Below are 19,789 nucleotides of genomic sequence, written 5' to 3' on the forward strand. Positions count from 1 at the left end.
TTGGCCGGCTGCTGTCACTGCCGGCTGAGATGCTTTTACGTGAAACCCGCCCTGACTTGTCACTAGAGAGGGAGTGGAATATTCTGGTGACAGTCTGGAAGCGTCGTGGTCGCGGTGGGAGCCATCCAGAACCATGGACAGCAAGTCGTCATAGGGGTCTCTGACACAAAGCTCCACGTCGGCAAAGCGGCTCGGCGACGTCACTGGCTCGGACGCCGCTCTAAACAACTCCCTCGGCTCCACCACATGCGACTGTTCGCTTACGCTAAGCCCTCGGCTGCTTCTGAGCACAGAATCGGGAAGTGGAGAGGCGACGGAGGAAGGGGGAGGCGGGGACAAAGCCTGGCGTAAAATGTCTTCTTTGAAAGGAGAGGCTCTGGAACGGGGCCGGGAAGATGGCATGGGGGAGGCTGCGTATGGAAGGAAAGAGGTGAGGTCGGTCGGAAGCGGGGGCAGCGTGGGGGTGGACGAGAGGGAGGAAGGCGGGGTGGATGGGGCGGCCTCCACCGTGAGAGAGAGCCACTCATGGGTGACCGCCTGCAGGTCAGGCCTCGTCAGCAGGGCGCGGGGGGAGCACAGGTCACGGGTGGGGTATGGATGTGGTGGATGGAAGAAAGGCTCCAAGAGAGGGAAGTGGAAAAAAGGGGAGAGAGTGAATAAAAAGCTTCTGTGATGAGCCAAGATTTATGAACGGCAACACAAAAAATCAGTTCAGGGTCAAACTGCCGGCATCATAAAACCTTCCGTAGCTTCTCGTCGTCTCCCCTGACGACGCTGTGGTGTTCCCTACCTTGACGGGGGTGGAGCTCGGTGTCCTGCTGCTGGGGTAACCGTGGTGGTCCAGGTGGTGGGCGGAGCTCTTGGAGGGCGAGCGCTTAATGAGGTCGACGTAGGCCACAGGGAAGATGCCCTGCTTGCTCGTGTCTGGGATCTTGCCCTCGTACCAGTTCTGGTCCACCTGCCTGATCACGATAACCTTTTCACCCTGAAACACGCACACACACATACGCACACTTCCTGAGCTCCTTGAGGCGTACTGTCATATCAAGCAGCACATCACGCACTCTCTTGACTGTAGACCCTTGGGCACACAAATTGAATGCCCAAGAGAGTACTGGACGCTTTTGTTACGGAATATGTTCTAATACCTTGGGAACTACGTGTCTGTAAGTAATGTGCAACTATAATGATATGATACTTGTGAGGACTGAGAAATGTGCTATTTTAGATGGGAGTGTTGTGTCATTAGGACACTAGTTATGTCTAGTTTGGAGATCGTAGCTGCTGCGTCAGCCACTGACCAACTAAATGCACACATATGATTTTCTGTCTATTTTCATTCATTTGTGAATTTTAAAAAATGACATTTTGGGGTTAATATGGTTGTTTGATACATTTCTACACATTGGGATGCATCCAATACACACACACAAACACACACACACACACACACACACACACATATATATATATATATATAGACCATGCACCCGACGACTATAGGAGACTTGACAGTTAATTACACTTTCTTCTTCCATTTGGCTCTACTACAACATTTCCAAGCTACCTTTCGGAGAGACAGCTCCACGTTGGTGTCGGCGTTGAAGTTGTAGCGAGCCACTGCCTCGCCGATCTCTCTGACGTGGGCCGGCGGGGGAGGGCGGCTGGGCTGCTGTTGCTTCTCCGAGGATGGCATCTTCTGCAAGAATGAAAGAGTCATGACGAGACACTTGTAGATGCTGTGCCACGTGCGCTTCTAGCCGGTGTGCACGTACCTCCACGTAAGATATGGGGAAAATTCCCACGCGGCCGCGGTGCTCGCCTTCATACCAGTTGTTGTCGATCTGCCTTATGATGTTCACAGCGTCACCCTTTTTAAACGTCAGCTCCCTGCAACACAGTCAGGTCATTCACATGCCTTTTCCGTGTGTGGGGTGGGGAGTGGGGGGGGATGCATGATGACTCATGGAACTGGTATCAGCAAGACATGCATGCATGGCATTCATGTGCTAACGTGAAAATGAGGTGCCGTAAAACAATCGTAACATTTAATGGTGCGACTTTATGATGTTCGGTTCAGGCGTTCATGCGAGAAAACTTTTGTTTTGTTTGCGCCGCGGCGTCGGCTGTACTCACTTAGCTGTCTGGGCCTTAAAATCATAAATGGCTCTGGCGGGCTGCTTCTGATGGAGGAGAGAGAACAGAATAAGTTGTGTCATCTGCTTATGGGAAACCTGGGAAGTCAGAGAGAGAAAGAAAGGCAGCGATAAGCACAAAAACAATAACATTGGTGAATACTGCCCTATAGTCGCCGGGGGCGTGGCCTGGGCGTGGCGTTAACAGCTGTGGCTGTAGGCAACCTCCTAATGTGGGGTTTTTGGAACTCCCCAAGGTGGCAGTACAGTAGATCCCCGCATTCCAGACATACCAAAACTGCCAGTAATTGAAACGCCCATAAAAATGTTTATTTTTGACACATGTCTCGCTCGCCCCCCCCACCCAACCGCTTCAAATGAATTTCCACAACATAGGATTTCAATGTTAATAAATGGAATATTGCTGTAGTTAGAGCATAGAAAACCTGTTTATGACTTTCCAAAATACGCTTTGTACCAATACTAGAGCACTGTAGACATGAAATAGCACCCCTATGGTCACCTTTACACTCCTATTATTCATTGTTTACACCACATTGCAACTCTTACACTGCAGCAAGCGAGCGAGCTAACCGGTTAGCCTCGAAGTAGTTGCATTAATTGCTCTAAACTTGAAAACTTGCATAAAGGCAGCACACAAAAAAGATTATTTTGATGTAAAAAAAAAAAAAAAAACTTTTTTGTGTTGTTTATGTTGTGGTATAGTTGTTTAGATATTTGAGCTGTCCCAAACACAAAAAATACTTGTGTCAAAGTGAAAGTTATTCTTGAAACTCTTTTCTCCCTTTTCTAGTCGGGAACAGATGTTTTCCTGAAACTTCCCTATGTTCCTCTGCTGATTAGTGAAGAACGGAAAATGGCAGAAACACAATTTTTTTCTGATGAAAGACGAGAATCTAGTCTTTCTTTTGGTAGGTTCCATTTAGTCATAGAACACAATATTCTTTGTGCCTTGAAAAAAAAGAAATAAAATCCGTCAAAATGGTCTAAAATGGCCGCTACTGACGGGGTTGCCTTTTGAAAAATGGCTGGCATTGAATGAGTTAACATTTCTGAAAGAACGTGATATAGCGAGGGAGCGATAATGGAACAGCGCTATTGCAAGGGACGCCTGTATTGGTTTCATTTTCTCTTTGCCTGACCTAACTGTGGTGCGTTCAAGGACTGCAACAGTATCAGTGACGCATACAGACATAAACATGTAAAAATGATGGGCTTTTTAAACAATGTGTGCTTTCCATATGACCTGTATTATTTATACATTTTTACCCCCAGAGAGTGAATGAGATGTGTTTTCCCGTGAACCCCCCCCCCCGAAAAACTATTTAACCAAAAACTAGTGAATGTGTGGGGATCCACTGTAACTGCATATCATGAACAAACTACCTCTACCTCTGCATGCACTTTAAAATGTTGGTCGGGTTGGGGTGAATATTTTTGTTTGTTCTCCTTCAATTTTGAGGAATAAACGACAAAGAAGTGACTTTAGGTGGCGATAATGTGCATTACATATAAACAAGTGAGCGAAACAGTTTGTTTTGTGATAAACAATGAGGGGATGTGCAGTGGTACATATATACTGTACATCCTGGTCATCTTTCAACATGCATTTCTAGTTTCCTGTTCCTAACAATCAATAATTTGGTGTTTTTTGGGTTTTGTTTTACAGAAGAACGGCAGGGATGATGCTAACAGATGCTACACAGCAATGCACTAAACACTGTATGCTACTGCTAACTACGCTGAAGGAAACGGGAGCAGGTCGTACCTCTCTGTCGGGAGTGGCTCTTCTACTCTGGGGTGTGTGTCGTCCATCCATGGTAGAATAACTCCTGGGGACATCCTGCTCTGTGATTGGCAAACGAGACAGATGGAGGAAAGTTACCATAGCGACAGTGATTGGCAACGGGCACGTTCAAAATACGACAGTGAGGAAGGGTGTGATGATGATGATGCTCATGAAGGGATTTCCACAATATTACACCAAGACATGATTGTGATCCAAACAAACAAAATGAAACAAGGGGAAAAAAGCAGCCAAAACATCTTTTAAATAAATGAGTCGCTTTCAGAAAAATTTAAAATGAAAAGATAACCATGAATTGCGGTGCACCCTCCTGTTAATCCCTTGTTTATCGTGGTTAATTGGTAAGTGTTTTTTTTTTTTTGTGAAGTAGGATTCCTTATTTAGAAATTGAATATTTTTGTAGATGGAGCATAAAAAACTTTCTTATGATCTTGTAAATATGTTTTTTTTTGCATTATTAGAGCCCTCTAGACATAAAATAACACCCCTATAGTCACCTTTACACTCCTACTACCCAATATAGTACACATAATAACAGAAAATAAGACATATAAGACATAAAAAAGACTTATGCTCATGTGTATTGCTGTAAATGTGTTCCAGTGCTAGGGAAGCTGAGTGGGGAGCCAGGCAGGAAGTGAGGTCGAGGGTTGTGAGTTGAGTTTTAGCATGGCGTAGTTTACGGCCATAACAGTAGCCCATGTTAGGATTATTGTGCCTGTTGTGAGATCATTCAAAGCTGAAAAAAAGCCTGCTTTTCCTGCGATCAAATCTGGTGCTTGTGTGTCTCACCCAGCATTACAGTAACATTGCTGTCACCCAGTGGCCAGTGTAGAATGCTACACATCATCACAACGTCATTGATGCGTTGTCTCGTATTATTATTGTACTTCATTTAGCCATGTTTATGCTGGAAAGTGCTTCATTTAGTCAGAAAACGAATGAAAGTTAGCTTAAATATGCATATTTTTGGACTAATAATCGTCCGTATTCAACTACAAAACAGCATGACTTATTAATTAATATATTTTGGAAAAACCATGATAGAGTGAAGCGAGTGAAGTGGTGAGGGATTACTTTAGTTGACTATTGATTAGGCTTGTTATTTTCCTGAGACAAAATGTTTAAAATGCATATGGCACTTTTTCTATAACTTGCTTTGCATATTGCAGTATTTGTCTTATTTTGTACAAAATGTTTATTTGTGAAATGCATCCAGTGGCATCACAGTAAAAGAAGCATCATGTGCTCATTACCGTTTGATATCAGTATTGGTTGATATCAATAGCGATAATGAAGTGGTGGGCAACATCAGATATCGGTGAGAACACCAATATCGAGCATCTGTAATTTAAACATAAAAAAGCAGAATAATGTATGTTCTGATGGTGGGGGTGAAGCAGACAATGAGCACATATAAATGTACGCCAATGTAAAGAAAACATGAAGGCGTGCCGACGTGTATCATCTCCACCTGAATAACAGATACCGTTCCCATTGCCATGCTCCTCCCCGTAATCGTTGTAGTTGGAGGCGTCCAAATGGCGTGCGTAACAGGCACTGATTGGCGACTGTATCCGTGGTGACTGTAACTGTGGAGTGGGTGGATCGCCCCTGTATGAGGCGTACCCCGTCGGGCTCCCGTCTGAGTACGGCGTGGCAGATGAGCGACCAACCTCATGCCAGCAACCCCTCCTCCCCGGCAACGAGGAGCTTCGCTCGGGCACGCTCGGTAGTAGTTCGGAGAGTATTCTCCTCAGGATGCTGTCGTCGGGGGGCCTGGAGCCTCTGTGGCCTCTCTCGGCCTGGATGTGCTCGTAGATGTCTCTCAGGGCGGCGTCCAACGCTTCGTAGATGGCCTGTTTGGACTTGGCTCTGCCACCCCGACCTCCTCCGGTGCTGTTGCTTCTCCTGCAGCTTGGCGGTGAGCCCTTTTTCTTGTGGAAAGGCACTGGGCTGACCAGGAAGGCCAGCTTGGACATCGATTGCTGGGACTGGGAGCTTTGGGCTTGGGAGCGGCTGCCACGACTCTGCGGCAAAGGTCTCTGGTGGTCCTGGCGTGCTCGCTCTCTCTCGTGGCGGAGCATGGTGGTAAAGCGGGTGTAAGAGGCGGGGCAGCGGCCTTTGCAAGAGCTGATGAGGTGTCTGTGTTGGTAGCCCTGGCCCTGGCCAACACTCTGGTGGCCAGGATGGTGGTGGTGGTGGAGGTGACGGAGGTGGTGGCGGTGCGTGGTGGAGCCATACAGGCTTTCTGAGGAGGTGAGGGAGCAGTGGTCGAAGTCACTCTCGCTGCAGAATGACGATCCCTCCACCTGGATGAAGTCACTGAGGTCCGAGGCGATAGCGTCCTGTTCGCTGTCAGAGTAGTCGAGGTTGGCTTGTGGGGCTCGGGGGACAGGAGGAGCCAGATAGGAACGCCCAAGGGTGGGTTCTGGGCCAACACGAGGCTGGCCCTCGGGTGGGCTTCGAGGCTTATGTGAGTGATCCACGATGTGAGGTACCGGTCTGTTGACATTGTCGTCTTCCTCCAGTAGGGACTCTATGGAGAAACGCCGTTTTGGGAAACTGGGGGTGCCGCCGCCACCGCCACTGCTAGCTCGAGACGACGAGCCGCCTGGCGTCGTAGCGCCTGACGGCACCTCGCTGTCTCCCAAGTTGGGCATGGATTTGGATTTCTGAATGAGGTGCTCATATTCGGAAATGCGGTTCGGCACCGTATCGTGAGGCACCTCTTTGCCGCTAGCGGGTGACCAAGGAGAGAGGCGACGCAGATGCAGGTGAGGCTGCTGCTCCAGCTCCAGGATTCGGGCACGGACCGAGCGGATGACTTCAGAGGAGATGAGATGGGATCTGTCGATGTGATGCATCTTGCGGTAGAGCTTCAAAAAGTCCGGAGAGTCGCGTGGAAGTCGCCTGTGGAGGCGAGGCGCAGACTCAGTGGAGGCGGATCCATTGGAATCGGAGTTGTTACCGTCGCACAGCAGTGATCCGGCACTTTCTGAGCGGCAGGTGCGCCGCTTGCTCGGGCTGCCATCGTTCAGCAAGTCGTCGCAGCTGCGAGACCTGACCTTGCCAGCGGGAGGCAGCGCCTCCTCCGCATCCCGGTGCTTCCCCTGCCATGAGGCAGACTGCCCGCAGGAGGGGCTGCCTTCCGGACCAGAGGGGATGGGGGGAAGAGAGGAGTGCTGGCAAGGACCCAGAAAGGTCAAAGTGTTTGAATACATGACGCATGCGGCCCCACCTTTTAAGACGTCCCAAAGAGAGCAGCGTGGTGGGAAGAGAAGAAGAAGCAGGAAAGCGTGTTAAGCAGTAGTAGCTAGCATGAAAGTGGAAGGAGAGAAAGGAGGGAGGAAGAGAGCAAAAGGGCAATCACAACAATCTCATTTTAACGCAGAAAAAAACACATGTACCACAGCCTGGGAGGCAAAAGAGAGAAAAGCGCCAACGAGACGCTGGTTCGTACCTTTGGCTCGGGAGGGCGAGGATGGCGACGAACGAATGACAGGTTTCTTTAGGCTGCTGCTGCTGGACCTGTTGGCGTCCGGCGCTTTGGGTGTCGTCACGACTCGGCTCTGATAGGACGGAGCGTTCGCTTGGGAGCTTGAAGGCTCAGACTTCCTTCTCTTCCTGTAGTCGCTGGCAGCGCTGAAAGATGGTCAGCATTTAAACCACAAATACATCCATCAATGTAGTAGACACAATCTATCTCTTATGATAAAACAGACAACATATATGTCAAATCTAACCACTAAACTTTGAAACTACTATACGAATAAATACGAATGATTAATATTTCAAATTCACAGTTTCAAAGTTTACAGGTAATAAAAGTAGTTGATATCAATCAATAATTCACAATTCAATTCAATATGGCAATAAAGACAATTATACATCATTCCTCAGTATTTGTGTACATAACCTGAGTAGTATGTCAGTCAAAATAGCTACGTAGCATTCATTAGACACACAGTTCATGTATTACACCCATTAACGTTACAAATACACACAAAATGATGGTGCAAAAGACATTACAGCCGAAGTCTAGGCAACATATTCACAAGGTTTCAGCAATGGGGACATTTTCCAATTCATCATGAAATAATAGTTTAACAGCTGGAAGTGTAGAAAACACGCATTTCTATAGTGGAGTTCAGGACGCGAAGCAACGGCATCAAACAATTCACTGTTATTCTACATAACCAACCACTACAAGCGAATGGATAACTTTTGTTATACATATAGGCATCTTACCGCTGAGTTAGTTTATCCGTAATCAGAATAATAAAAATGAAAGTTGAATCTCCGTGTGCAGCTTGAGATATCTGTTCACCACTTCATGTTAGCCACGGGGGAGCACCAGCGAATCAGCTTAACGTTAGCCGACTGTTGTCATACGACATCTACAACGCAACGTTTATGCGATCGACTGGAAACCCTGTATTTGAGCATTTATTGTATACGTTTAAAAAAAAAAAAAAGCACAAAGGTAATGATATGGAGTTGTTCCTCCTATTTGCAGCCATAGCACACCTATTACTAAATGCTTACCCACCATTGCAAAAAACAACAAAAGCGCTTATTGAGATGTCATGCATGAGCTTCCAATGGAGGACCTTTTCATCACAAGCTATTTCTGCTGCCAGAGGAAAGTGCTGGTGAATAAGCAGGCCAGCGATGAATGGGACGGGAGGACAAGAGAAGGATGGGAGGAGGAGGGGGTGGTTGCTGAGGCAAGGATAAGAGGTGAAGGGTACAACCAATACTTCCGTTGCGTTCATTTATTCTGGCTCACTAAGTCAGTAAGTCGGGGAGGAGTCGTACAAGCAAATAAAAGCCGACGTTAATTCCTAAAAACGATGGAAAGCAGAGAGACAGGAAAGAGATAGGCAAGGAGCTGCGCTGCTGCGCTTCGTCGCGGCGTGGACCAATGATGTTGACACCACGGGGGAGGGGCGAGGGAGGAAAATAAAAGAAGCTGAGGGGTTACCTCGCGGGTCTCTCGGGGGGCTTGTCGGCGGGGGCGACCGGCAGGGACGTCTGGAAGACAGCAGAAGACAAAAAGGACAGAAAAGAAATGAACAAAAGAGTGAAGGTGAGAGGAAGCAGCTCACAACGTCAAATCACAATCTGGCTGCACGCGCCTCTTGTTGTGCCACGCTCAAAACGCTCCCCCACCCCTGCATACCGAGCAATGATGGTTCCATGTGGTGCACCTGAGCAGGAGCGGGCCTTAAAAACACATTTCTGCTCTCTCGCTCTCAGCTGCTTGGAAGAATGGAGGCAAAGGTGAAGAAGCAAAGGAGCTGAGCTGAGGGGGCAAATGTTACCTAATAAACACGGCCTGGATCCCTGGAATGGATTCTTAGAAGGAAGCATTGCTGATGCTATCAAAACCCCAGCTGCACAACATATAAAACACAGTACACCCCCGCATATTCACACATTTATTTGCACTGCTTTGTAAATAATAATTGTATATAAATCATTGTAATAGTATATAATTACGACTGTATTTTCATGGTAACTTAAATAGAACGTGCATCTCACACTTTTTCCCTGGCAGAGCAAATCTGTTGAGCACGTAAGAGAGATCAACAACACTATCTGCCCTGATGGCTGACACAACAAACAAAAACATAGAAAGTGGTTTGATGGCGCTATCTGCAGGCAAAAAAAAATAGGGTGCTGCAGCTATGAATCCAGCAGAGAGCGCTGTCTCACAAGTCAATTCACTCGCTCAGCAGCGAGTTTCACTGACTCACCGGTGCTCGACCGAGACTCACTTTTTACTTACCCATAGGTCCTCAGCGAAGACTCCAGTTTCAGTGACTCAGGGGCTCGACAGAGACTCTCGTTTCACCGACTCACGGGTGCTCGACGGAGACTCGAGTTTCACCAGCTCACAGGTGCCCGTCAAACACGTGCATTTCACTGACTCACGGGTGCTCGAGGAACACTAAGGTTTCAGCAACTCGTGGGTGCCCGACAAAGACTCGTGTTTCACTGACTCACGGGTGCTCAAAGAAGACTCGAGCTTCATTGACTCACAGTTGCCAAATGAAGACTTGTGTTTCACTGACTCACGGGTGCTCGACAAAGACTTGTGTTTCACCGACTTTTGGGTACTCACAGAAGACTCAAGTTTAACTGACTCAAAGGTGCACGACAAAGACTTACGTTTCACTGACTCACGGGTGCCCCCACAAAGACTCACGATTCACTGACTCGGGGGTGCTCCCCAGAGACTCGCATTTCACTGACTCACAGGTGATCGAGGAAGGCTTGAGTTTCACTAACTCACAGGTGCTCGATGGACTGACTAACGGGTGCGTATAGAAGACTCGAGTTTCATTGACTCACGTGCTCATCGAAGACTCAAGTTTCACTGACTCACTGGTGCTCACGGAAGACTCGAGTTTCACTGACTCATAGGTGCTCATAGAAGAGTCAAGTTTAACTGACTCACAGGTGCCCGACAAAGTCTCGCATGTCACAGAAGTGAGTCTCGCGTTTCATTGCCTCGAGGGTGCTCAACAGAGACTCCCGTTTTACCGGCTCACGGGTGCTCATGGAAGACTCGCATGACACTGACTCACGGGTCAGATGAACAAACAATATAGTTAGTAAAATTCGGGATTTGAGCCACATTTTCAAGAAAAACTTTTGTTTTGAAACTCACTTACGCCATGTCGGCATTTAGACGGCATTCAATCTGAATTTGGTTTTTCTTGTTTTTGGGTGTTAGGAGAACAACAAACACCGGGAGCGCCAGACTTGCGAGACGCACCGCAACTTCAAGGTCAAGATCAAAGTCAAATGAAAGTATTTGATTGTTTTAATGAGTGACAGTGATGAACTTCTTCTTACACTTATATGACAATGAAGAACTTAACTTTTTTTCTGTTCTTGCAAAGATTTTCAACCACTCACAAATGACGTTTTATAGCTGTGCATTCACCGCTTGTTGCAACGTCCTTCACGTTACTCTGCTGCAGACCTCCACTAATCTTTGAAAATAATCACAATCACACAAACAGTTTCACACCAAATGGCTTCTGGTCGTGGGTGTGACTTTACCTCCATGCGCTGGCGAGCCGAGACGTCTGGATTATAATCCAGTCGTTTTTTAGGAGGCTTGAGCAGCAGCAGTGAGCGTGGGGAGCAGGAGGAAGAGGAGCAGGAGGAAGAGGAGCAAGGTGAAGATGAGGTGAAGGAGGAGAAGCAGCGGTGACGTCATGGGGAGAGGGGAAAAAACATGTGGAGAGAGTGGACACCCGTTAGAGAACTGGAGCACGACACCAATATTGTGCTTTGCACGTACAATACATAGTGTACAACACACACACACACACACACACACACACACACACACACACACACACACACACACACACACACACACACACACACACATCGCTACAGCTAACAAACACTGAGTAAGTTGTTCTTAAAAATGATTTGGGTCAAATAAAACTGGCCACTTCATTTCATAAACTATCTAATGAGATCCAACACAACTGCTGTATCACAAGTTCCACTTTTCCAAATACTAAATCAAGTAAAGAAACATTCTAAACATCTCTCAGCATGATCCAGTGTAATTAATTGCACACAGCTGCAAACTCCTGAGTACGATAATGAACATACTGTTCACCCTTTTTGCAGCATTGAAATATTTGGAAAATTCAAGTAGAACCACAGGAAATTATCTTTTTTTTTTAATTGAAAAATTATTATTCTTAAATTAGATTGAAAAAATAAACCACTTGAACATTTAATCATAGTAATTTATTCTTTATATTTTCCCAAATAGTATTAAAAAAATAACTTTTTTAATTTGAAATGTATTAAACTAAAAGATAATAGTGTAATTAAAATATAATATTATAAATACTCAATTTAAAGACAAAGAAATACGTGGAAATTCAAAATGTATCCGTGGGAAATCTTTATTTTGTTCAATAAATAAATATTAACTAAAAAATACATTGTTAAATACTCATAAAAACATTTAACTATGCATAAGATATTTTTATTTTGTTCAATCAATAAATATTAAATGAAAAACCCTCTTATACTTAATTGTAGATCATTATTTGAGTACATTATAACACATCATACAATATATGTGTACATGTCCTTTGATGTATTCAATGAAACCTTTTCTACAGTATAAGTAAATATAAGTTGACAAATAGAACCCCTTTCCCTGCAACAGAGCATTGAAATATTTGGAAAATGTAAATGCAACCATAGGAAGTTTGTTTTTAATTGAAAAAAATTCAATTATTAGATAAAACAAATAAAACCCTTGGAAAATGAAAAAGATTTAACCAAAGCAGGTTATTCTAATACAAAAAAAATTATTACCTTCTTAATTTTAAATATATTAACTTAACAGATAATATTGTAATTAAAAATAAAATCGAATACATATTTAATTTAAAAATAATATTAATTAATTAAGAAAGGATTAAGAAATCCTCGGAAATTCAAAAAGTAACTGTGGGAAATAAAAATACATTTAACAAGTAAAGTTAAACGTAAAACCAACATTGATAGCATCCTTTTATTTTGTTCAATCAATAAATAATACAATCAAACAATAATTAAAAACAATTACAAACTTGTAAAAGCTCAATTTCATCCTGAATAACATTTTTATTTTGTTCCTTTAATAAATCCATGACAACACATTTTTCCTTTCTCTTTGTAACCATTACAAAGTATATACTGGGGATGTGTACGTGTCCTTTGATATATTAATGAAACCGTTTCCACAGCATAAGTAAGTATAAATGGCCAAATACGACCCCTTTCCCTGTAAAAGGCTCCCTCGCTGGACGTAAAGGCAGAAATGCGATACGCGGTAGTGCTCTTCTATTGGATGTCACATTCAGCCGCTGTACCTAATGAAGTGTCCAGTGAATTCAGACAAACTCACACACAGACACACACACAGACATGCCATGCAATGTGCGAGCAAGCTGTAAAACGCAGAAAAAGGCTCCAGAATCAAGAAGAACAAGCTGCGGTGGTGCGCTACTGAGGAGTGTAGTTACTATTGTCATAAAGTGATGTCCTACGAGATCAGCGGATGAAAAGTAGCTGAGGTGTGACAACTCCATAAACAGGTCAGCTTTTTAGCACTCCGAGTGCTTATGGTGTAAAACACTCCCATTAAAGCAGGTAACAACCTCAACATGGTGTTACTTTCAATAAGCCCCGCAAGGCGGATCCAAACGGCTTCATTACAGTCGACATCCAGCAGAGGGCGCTACAGCCACTGAGCTCGGAGCAGGAGAGCGAGTCCTGGCATCCGGGAATAACATCCAAGTATTCCAGCAAAATAAGTCGTTAGTGAAAACAGTTCAAGCAGTTGGAAGATCCTGATATCATGCCCACCAAGGTGCTAACTGCCTGACCTATGCATGGCCATGCTGACTTCCACATTAAATGCAATTACTGTGTACACACCCATTCATGTCTCAATTCAATTAACCGCACAGTCGCAAAAGCAATCAACCACTGGGGGTGTAGAATTTGCACCGGGTCAAAAAATCCTGGCTGCGGCTCTTGGCAACCTCCAGTGTCTTTCGTTTTCTATTTCCGCCACAAGATGGCAGTGGCTGCATTTTAAAGGAAAAGTGCATCTGTTTTGGAATTTTGCCCATCATCCGCAATTCTTACGTGAGACATGAACACACGTCTTTCTCTTTTCTGTGCTTTCTAAAGACATAAAAACAGGTAAAAAGAGGCAACTAACTAATGCACGTGATGGGACACACCTATTCCACCTAGAAAGCCTGCTATTAAAACACTTCCAACAAAGATGTATGGTTTCATATCCATGGTGTGAGCATGTAGTAAGAGGTACATTCATGATAACATTGAATACTTACAGTATTTTGCTGTACTTTGGTCCTTTTAAGCATTAGCACAACTTCCCTTCCTGGACGCATTGGTTTCACATAGCAACAGAGAAAGGAACGCCACACCCAGCGTTAACGTTTCCAAACTCCAAAAACAAAAACACAGCGTCAGTGGCGGCAGCTCCAATGTTTGGTGAAGCTGGCTAGTAGCGAGCCGATGTGGCGTGGCGAGGTGTCACTACGCCGTTAACGACGTTCTTGGGCGTAACAATGTTAATAACAATAACAACAATGTCGCTGTAGGTCACATTACTGGAGGTTTCTTCAGAAGGCTCTATAGGCGGAAAAAGGTGCGTCCCATTACGTGCATTGTTAGCTGCCTCTCTCTAGCTGCTTTTATATCTTAAGAACGTACAGAAAAGAGAAAGACGTGTTCATGTCTCGCATAAGGATTGTGGTTGACGGGCAAAATACCCCCAAAAAGTGCAGTTTTCCTTGATGTACCGCGCAGCATCCAGCAGCTTTGCCTACCTCTGCATGCACTTTCAAATGCTGCTGTGTTGTTTACAATGAACTCAACAATACTATTAATGCTGGCTCACTGGTTATATGTACTTGTTCATAAATAACTGTGCGGCCAAGCGATTTTCCTGTCCTACTTTTTCATGCACCTCAAATCACTAAGTAGCTAGCTCTGCGTGCGCTGTAGAGTGTTGGTGTGCCCATTCAGTTGTTGACGTGTTGTTTACAATGAACTCATCAGCGCTATTTATGCTGGCTGACTGGCTGGGAGGGCTATAGTCGCCGGGAAATTGGTCTAGAGTAAGCAAATAACCGCCGGGCTCTCTAAAAAGTTCTGGTTAACCCCCGCCTAAAAAACGCTATTACAACATTGACATCATTGGTTCTGTTGCTGCTGTGTTGTGCAATATACTTGTTAATAAATTACCATGTGGTCAAAAGATCTCTGTTTTCCTTTTCACTTTCTCAAGCACTCCAAATCATTATTAAAGAAAGCAAAATGGTTAAATAATGTATATAATGACTTTTACAGCCTCACTCCAATTCATTCTTTTGCTGCTTCAGATAAATAAACGCCCCGGCTATAATTTGAGTATTCATGCCAAATGGCCTCACAGTTTCTTTTGTAGTGTTTGGAAAGAACTGGATATATTTTCCATGTTTGTTTATGAATATTCCATACAGTGCAACAACATACTGTGCAGCAGGTGGTGGGAGGAGAGCAGTCACAGCACCCAACAAGTACTACACATCATGCCCACACAGCTAGCTAGCCCCAACCGGTCTACAGGTGCACACACGCACAGTACATGGTTGTCAAAACCACAGGGGTGGTGTGGAGAAAAGTGGGTGCAGGCCTAAGGCGAGGTTTGGTTTACGCAGGTACGCGAGGCCCTGACTTACCGGACGGCCAAACTCCAGCTCGGAAAAGAACTTATACCAAGGCTCGTTCTCTAAATCTATGTCATCATAGGTCTGGGGAAAAAGCGTGACAGTGACAGAGAGAGAGAGAGAGCAGGTGGAATAAACACAAGCATGGAGAGAAGTCACATCAAGAAGACACATGGACCTGATTGGGAGGGGGACACAGACCTGGTTGGAATGAGCATGAAAACAATCTCTAGTGAGGCCAAAAAAAACCCATATTTACCAAGGACAGGTAAGACAATGGACCCTCGGAACTCGAACGATTCAGTGGTTGAACAAATTGAAGGATTCATTCAGTGGTTGAACGCCTCGGAATTGGATCTAAAATTTCAGTTGGATGGAAATTCCAAAGAAGAAAGCGAGGATTTATCAGCTAATTGAGCTGTTCCCACTCATTTGTTTACTTGGTTACGCTTTCACAAGGACGTCACAATGAAAGAGGAAAACGTGACAGTAAAAAAAAACCCAAAAAAACCCGACATACATCAAAGGCAACTCTAGCTACGAGTTTTGGCGTCTTTATGTTTTTAATTGTTTGCTTTGTCGTTTTTGGGTGTACAGTGGATCACCCAAATTTGTGTAATTTTGGTTAAAAAAAATATCAGAAAATAGTTTTTTCCCATAATTATCATGGGATAATTATCGTGAGCCCCTACTATTAAAATTATTTCCATTGCGGAAAAAAATCAGCCAATATACAATTTTTTAGACGATTGGCTATAGGATTCATTCGAGGTGGGAGTTTCGAGTGTCCACTGCATTATGGAAAACACATGAAAAAGCTTTATATGGGCTAACAATAATGCTGTGGAGAAAGTCAAACAATACAAAAGAATACGAAGAGGACTTTGCATGCATCAGAGGCTCATTATTGTCCACAATCAGCCTCTCCTGTAATGGATTCATTTCCCAATCAAATCACACAGCCATCGTCAGCGTATTTACATGCGCCTAAATGAGAAAAAACAGCTTCTTTTAAAGGAAAACTGCTAATTTTTTGGAGTTTTGGCCATCTTGCACAATCCTGATGTGAAACATGACCACTCATGTGTTTCCCTTTTCTGTGTGTTCTAAAGAGAGAAAAACAGCTACCATGTGGGAGCTAACAATGCACGTAACAGGACACACCTATTTTGACTATAAAGACCTAAAAAACCTCTAAAAAACCCCAACAATGTTGTATTTACATAACTGACCTGTATATAAACCAAGCTACGGCGACATTGCTATTGTAGCAGCAAACACGAAGACCTACTTTTCTGGTGTAGTGACACAGCACTTCAGGCCACTACCAGGAGGTAACGAGCTCACTCCAAAACGATGCGATATGATGCCAATCTGTACCGACTGGGAAACAAGAACAACTCTGAATAGACAAGCAAATTATCTGTGAAGTGTTAGGCCACATTCCATGTTTTCTTTTACACGGCTAGATGTAATGTGTAGCTGTGATATCAAGCACTATGTATAACGCTACTATGGTAACACTGTATGCCACTAAGTGCAGCACAAACACTCATGGCTCGACAAGCTCCACATTTGCACCAACAATTCATGCTGGTCCGGACTCTCAACCCCCCGACGGTTCACTCTCTTTTCTTGCGGGCTCAGCTTCTAAAACCGGTAGCTCATACTTCAAAAGTAGTCGTCGGCAGCGGCGGCTCTCACATGATTAGTAGTTGCAAACAGACGCGGTTTCTGTGCTGCTGTTGTTGAGGGAAGTACCATGTGTTCCTGCCTATGGGCTCTGTGAAATCAATGCACCCAGGAAGTGAGTTCCGCTAATGTTTAAATTGACCAAAATACGGTAAAATACTGTAAGTATTCCATGTTATCATGGATGTGCCTGTTACTACATGCTCACAGCATGGACAGAAAACCATAAAACCTTGTTGGAGGGTTTTTGAGAGCTTTATAAAATAGGTGTGTCCCATTACACGCATTGTTAACTCCCTCATGCTAAGAACGCACAGAAAAGGGTAAGACGCGCGTTCATGTTTCACATAAGGATTGTGGATGATGGGCAGATTTCCTTTAAAAAGACCTTGACATGATTCATGAACTCTGCTTAAATATGTTCTATATTGTTAGTAATTATTTTCTACATTGTTGGATTTTTGAAAGCGAATGGTAAATTTGCAAAAATGACATTTATAGTTCATGGCGCCACCTGACAAACTAGCTTTCGTAGTTCAGCCTCAATTCCGGAAGTGACATCATCGGAGTACTATCACTTGGGTAAACAAACACAGTGGTGTAGGAGGCGGAGGATGTTTACAGTGATCATAGCGAAGTTTTGGGCAATGTGACAATACTTTTAGAGGTGAAAAGAAGGAAGAAACATTTGGAGATGAAACAGAGAACTTGTAGAACATGGACTCAAGCCTCAAGTCATGGAGATGAAGATGGGTTGCCTTCAAAACAATGCGTAGCGTAAATCACTCTCTAGTTGCTTATCCTTCGATTATTCTTTTAAATCGGCTTCTTAATGAGCATAAAGGGGTGTCTTTATAGCTTGATTTGTGGTATATTTTGCTGTAGTCGCCGCCCCCGCCCTCCACAGTGTTTGTATGACATATTTTGCTTGGCAGCCTTGTCGCTATTGTGGATTAGCGTTTAGAAGACATTATGTAAACAAGACTTTCTCTCTCGTGCCAACTTTGACTTTCCTGTGTAACAGCGGAATATCATCCCTTTCAAAACGCATTAATGCCATCCTTTCAAGCCATGAGTGAAATGATCACTGCAAAGGACACAACTCGAGGTGGGCGTCCATCGGTCTCCTCCTCAGCAATTGCTTAGTCCATTGTTGTCTTAAACCTTTGACTTTTGGAAAAGAAAACACACTTACGGTATCACTCGGATGCTGTGAACATCCAGCAGCAACACAGCGCTTCGGCATGACTACTGTTTTGATGAAAAATATACTGAACCAAGTTGACGATCTACCTTGAGAAGCGTTTCTTTACTCTGCTTTAGCTGAGAGGTGTCATCGTCACTTCCGGATATGAAAATGAACTGCGAGAGCAAGTTCGTCATGGGTGGTGGTGCCAGGTACTATAAATGTAATTTTTGCGAATTTACCGTTCGCTTTCAAAAATCGATCAATGTAGAAAATAATTACAAACGATATTTAACATATTTAAGCAAAGTTGATGAATCACGTCAGGGACCCTTTATGGCTCCGGGTGTCTTGAGCAACCCATCAGTACACTGTCTGGCATTATATTGACTACTTCCCGCTCTACTTCTGCACAGATACCAGGGCGTGTTTTTGCAGGTGTTTCGCTTGCTGTGTTTTTAGCAAATTTGCATCAGCCTGAAAAACAGTGAGGCTTAAAGCGGTCTTCTGACAGCAATGTGCAATAAAAGACACAAAAGCAAGACGAGGAGTGCGATAGCCCCCCCAAAAAAGATGCTGACTGCGTTATAATTAACAGCCCAGCAGGGTCTTGTGAATGTGGGCCAAGTGTTTATCCTCACATCTTTTTTTCCCACTTCCTTTCCTTCGCTTCTTGTCGGCCTATCAGGGTGACTGCGCTTGTTACATTACAAAACAGCCAAACATGAGTTCTTCTTACTCATTTCCTTCGCAATTATTTCCTCTGCCGTCTGCTTCCACTCTGCACGAGTGCGAGTAAAGACACTGGAGTGAAGACAGTCGTGCATATTGTCCATTACTGTCATCAGTCTTGTTGTGCATGGACAGTTTGAAAACGTCACCGTGTGGATGGAGATTGTTTTGACACCGAAGAGGGGCAGATGTGCATTTTTGAAAAGATACGTGCTCGTGTGGACATGGCCTAAACTCATTTCTCCAGCTGATTCTGCATCACTATGCAGATGATCCCAACCGGATATTATCTGGAGGGAGGGATGTTACCGTAAATAGGATTTTAAAAAAAAGAGGAAAAAAAGATACTCACAGGTCTTTCAACCTCTAAAATTGAGGACTTCCCGGGCTCATACTCAAAAATACTCCTGGGCTCGGCGCGATACTTCCGTGTGTCCACTTTCCTGTCGGGGGGACCCCATTCATTCCTGCAACAACATGAAGACCACCACCTATGTGAACCATACGTGTGGTAAAAAGTGTCTTATTGCTGCCGCTCACATATCCGGAGTGTCTCTGTCGCTGTCTCGAGCTCTCAGCTGGAGCAGGGACGGCATGGGTGGCGGTGGCGGCGGAGGGACGGGAGACGGTGAAGGATCGTGGGCGGAGAGGTGCCCGGCGTTGTCCGAGAGGCTCTTGGAGAGAGGTCTGTACGTGTGTGTCCTTGGGGCAGGGTGGGCCATGGTGGCGCTGGGGGGCACGCTGTAGTCATCTTTTATGAAAGACAAACAACATATTGGAATAACAAGCAAATGTAAAGACAAAGAAATATGATAAAGCATCTCTCACCACTGTTGATGATGGCATACGTTGCACTGTAGGTGTCAGAATAATCGTCATCTGCAGGGAATTTGAGTCACATAATGTCAAGTGAGCACTCATCCATGTCGGA

At 44.5% G+C, this 19,789-nt stretch overlaps 1 protein-coding gene across 23 annotated transcripts in view; it reads right to left on the reverse strand.

Moving 5' to 3' along the window:
• Positions 1 to 19,789, reverse strand: part of sorbs2a (sorbin and SH3 domain containing 2a) — an 84,914-nt gene that overhangs the window by 11,178 nt on the left and 53,947 nt on the right. For 17 of the 23 annotated variants that reach the window (XM_054780132.1, XM_054780144.1, XM_054780148.1 and 14 more), the window contains 13 exons: positions 19,687 to 19,737; positions 19,399 to 19,609; positions 19,211 to 19,325; positions 15,261 to 15,332; positions 11,041 to 11,097; positions 8,951 to 9,000; positions 7,427 to 7,608; positions 5,438 to 7,204; positions 3,925 to 4,004; positions 2,137 to 2,234; positions 1,776 to 1,890; positions 1,568 to 1,699; positions 791 to 985 (listed from right to left, as the gene is read on the reverse strand). In XM_054780132.1, coding sequence (XP_054636107.1) covers positions 791 to 985; positions 1,568 to 1,699; positions 1,776 to 1,890; positions 2,137 to 2,234; positions 3,925 to 4,004; positions 5,438 to 7,204; positions 7,427 to 7,608; positions 8,951 to 9,000; positions 11,041 to 11,097; positions 15,261 to 15,332; positions 19,211 to 19,325; positions 19,399 to 19,609; positions 19,687 to 19,737 — 3,125 coding nt within the window. The other 6 variants (XM_054780138.1, XM_054780137.1, XM_054780135.1 and 3 more) reach the window with 6 other exon arrangements.

This window comes from Dunckerocampus dactyliophorus, chromosome 6 (genome assembly GCF_027744805.1).
Source record: "Dunckerocampus dactyliophorus isolate RoL2022-P2 chromosome 6, RoL_Ddac_1.1, whole genome shotgun sequence".
Classification (NCBI taxonomy): Eukaryota; Metazoa; Chordata; class Actinopteri; order Syngnathiformes; family Syngnathidae; genus Dunckerocampus; species Dunckerocampus dactyliophorus.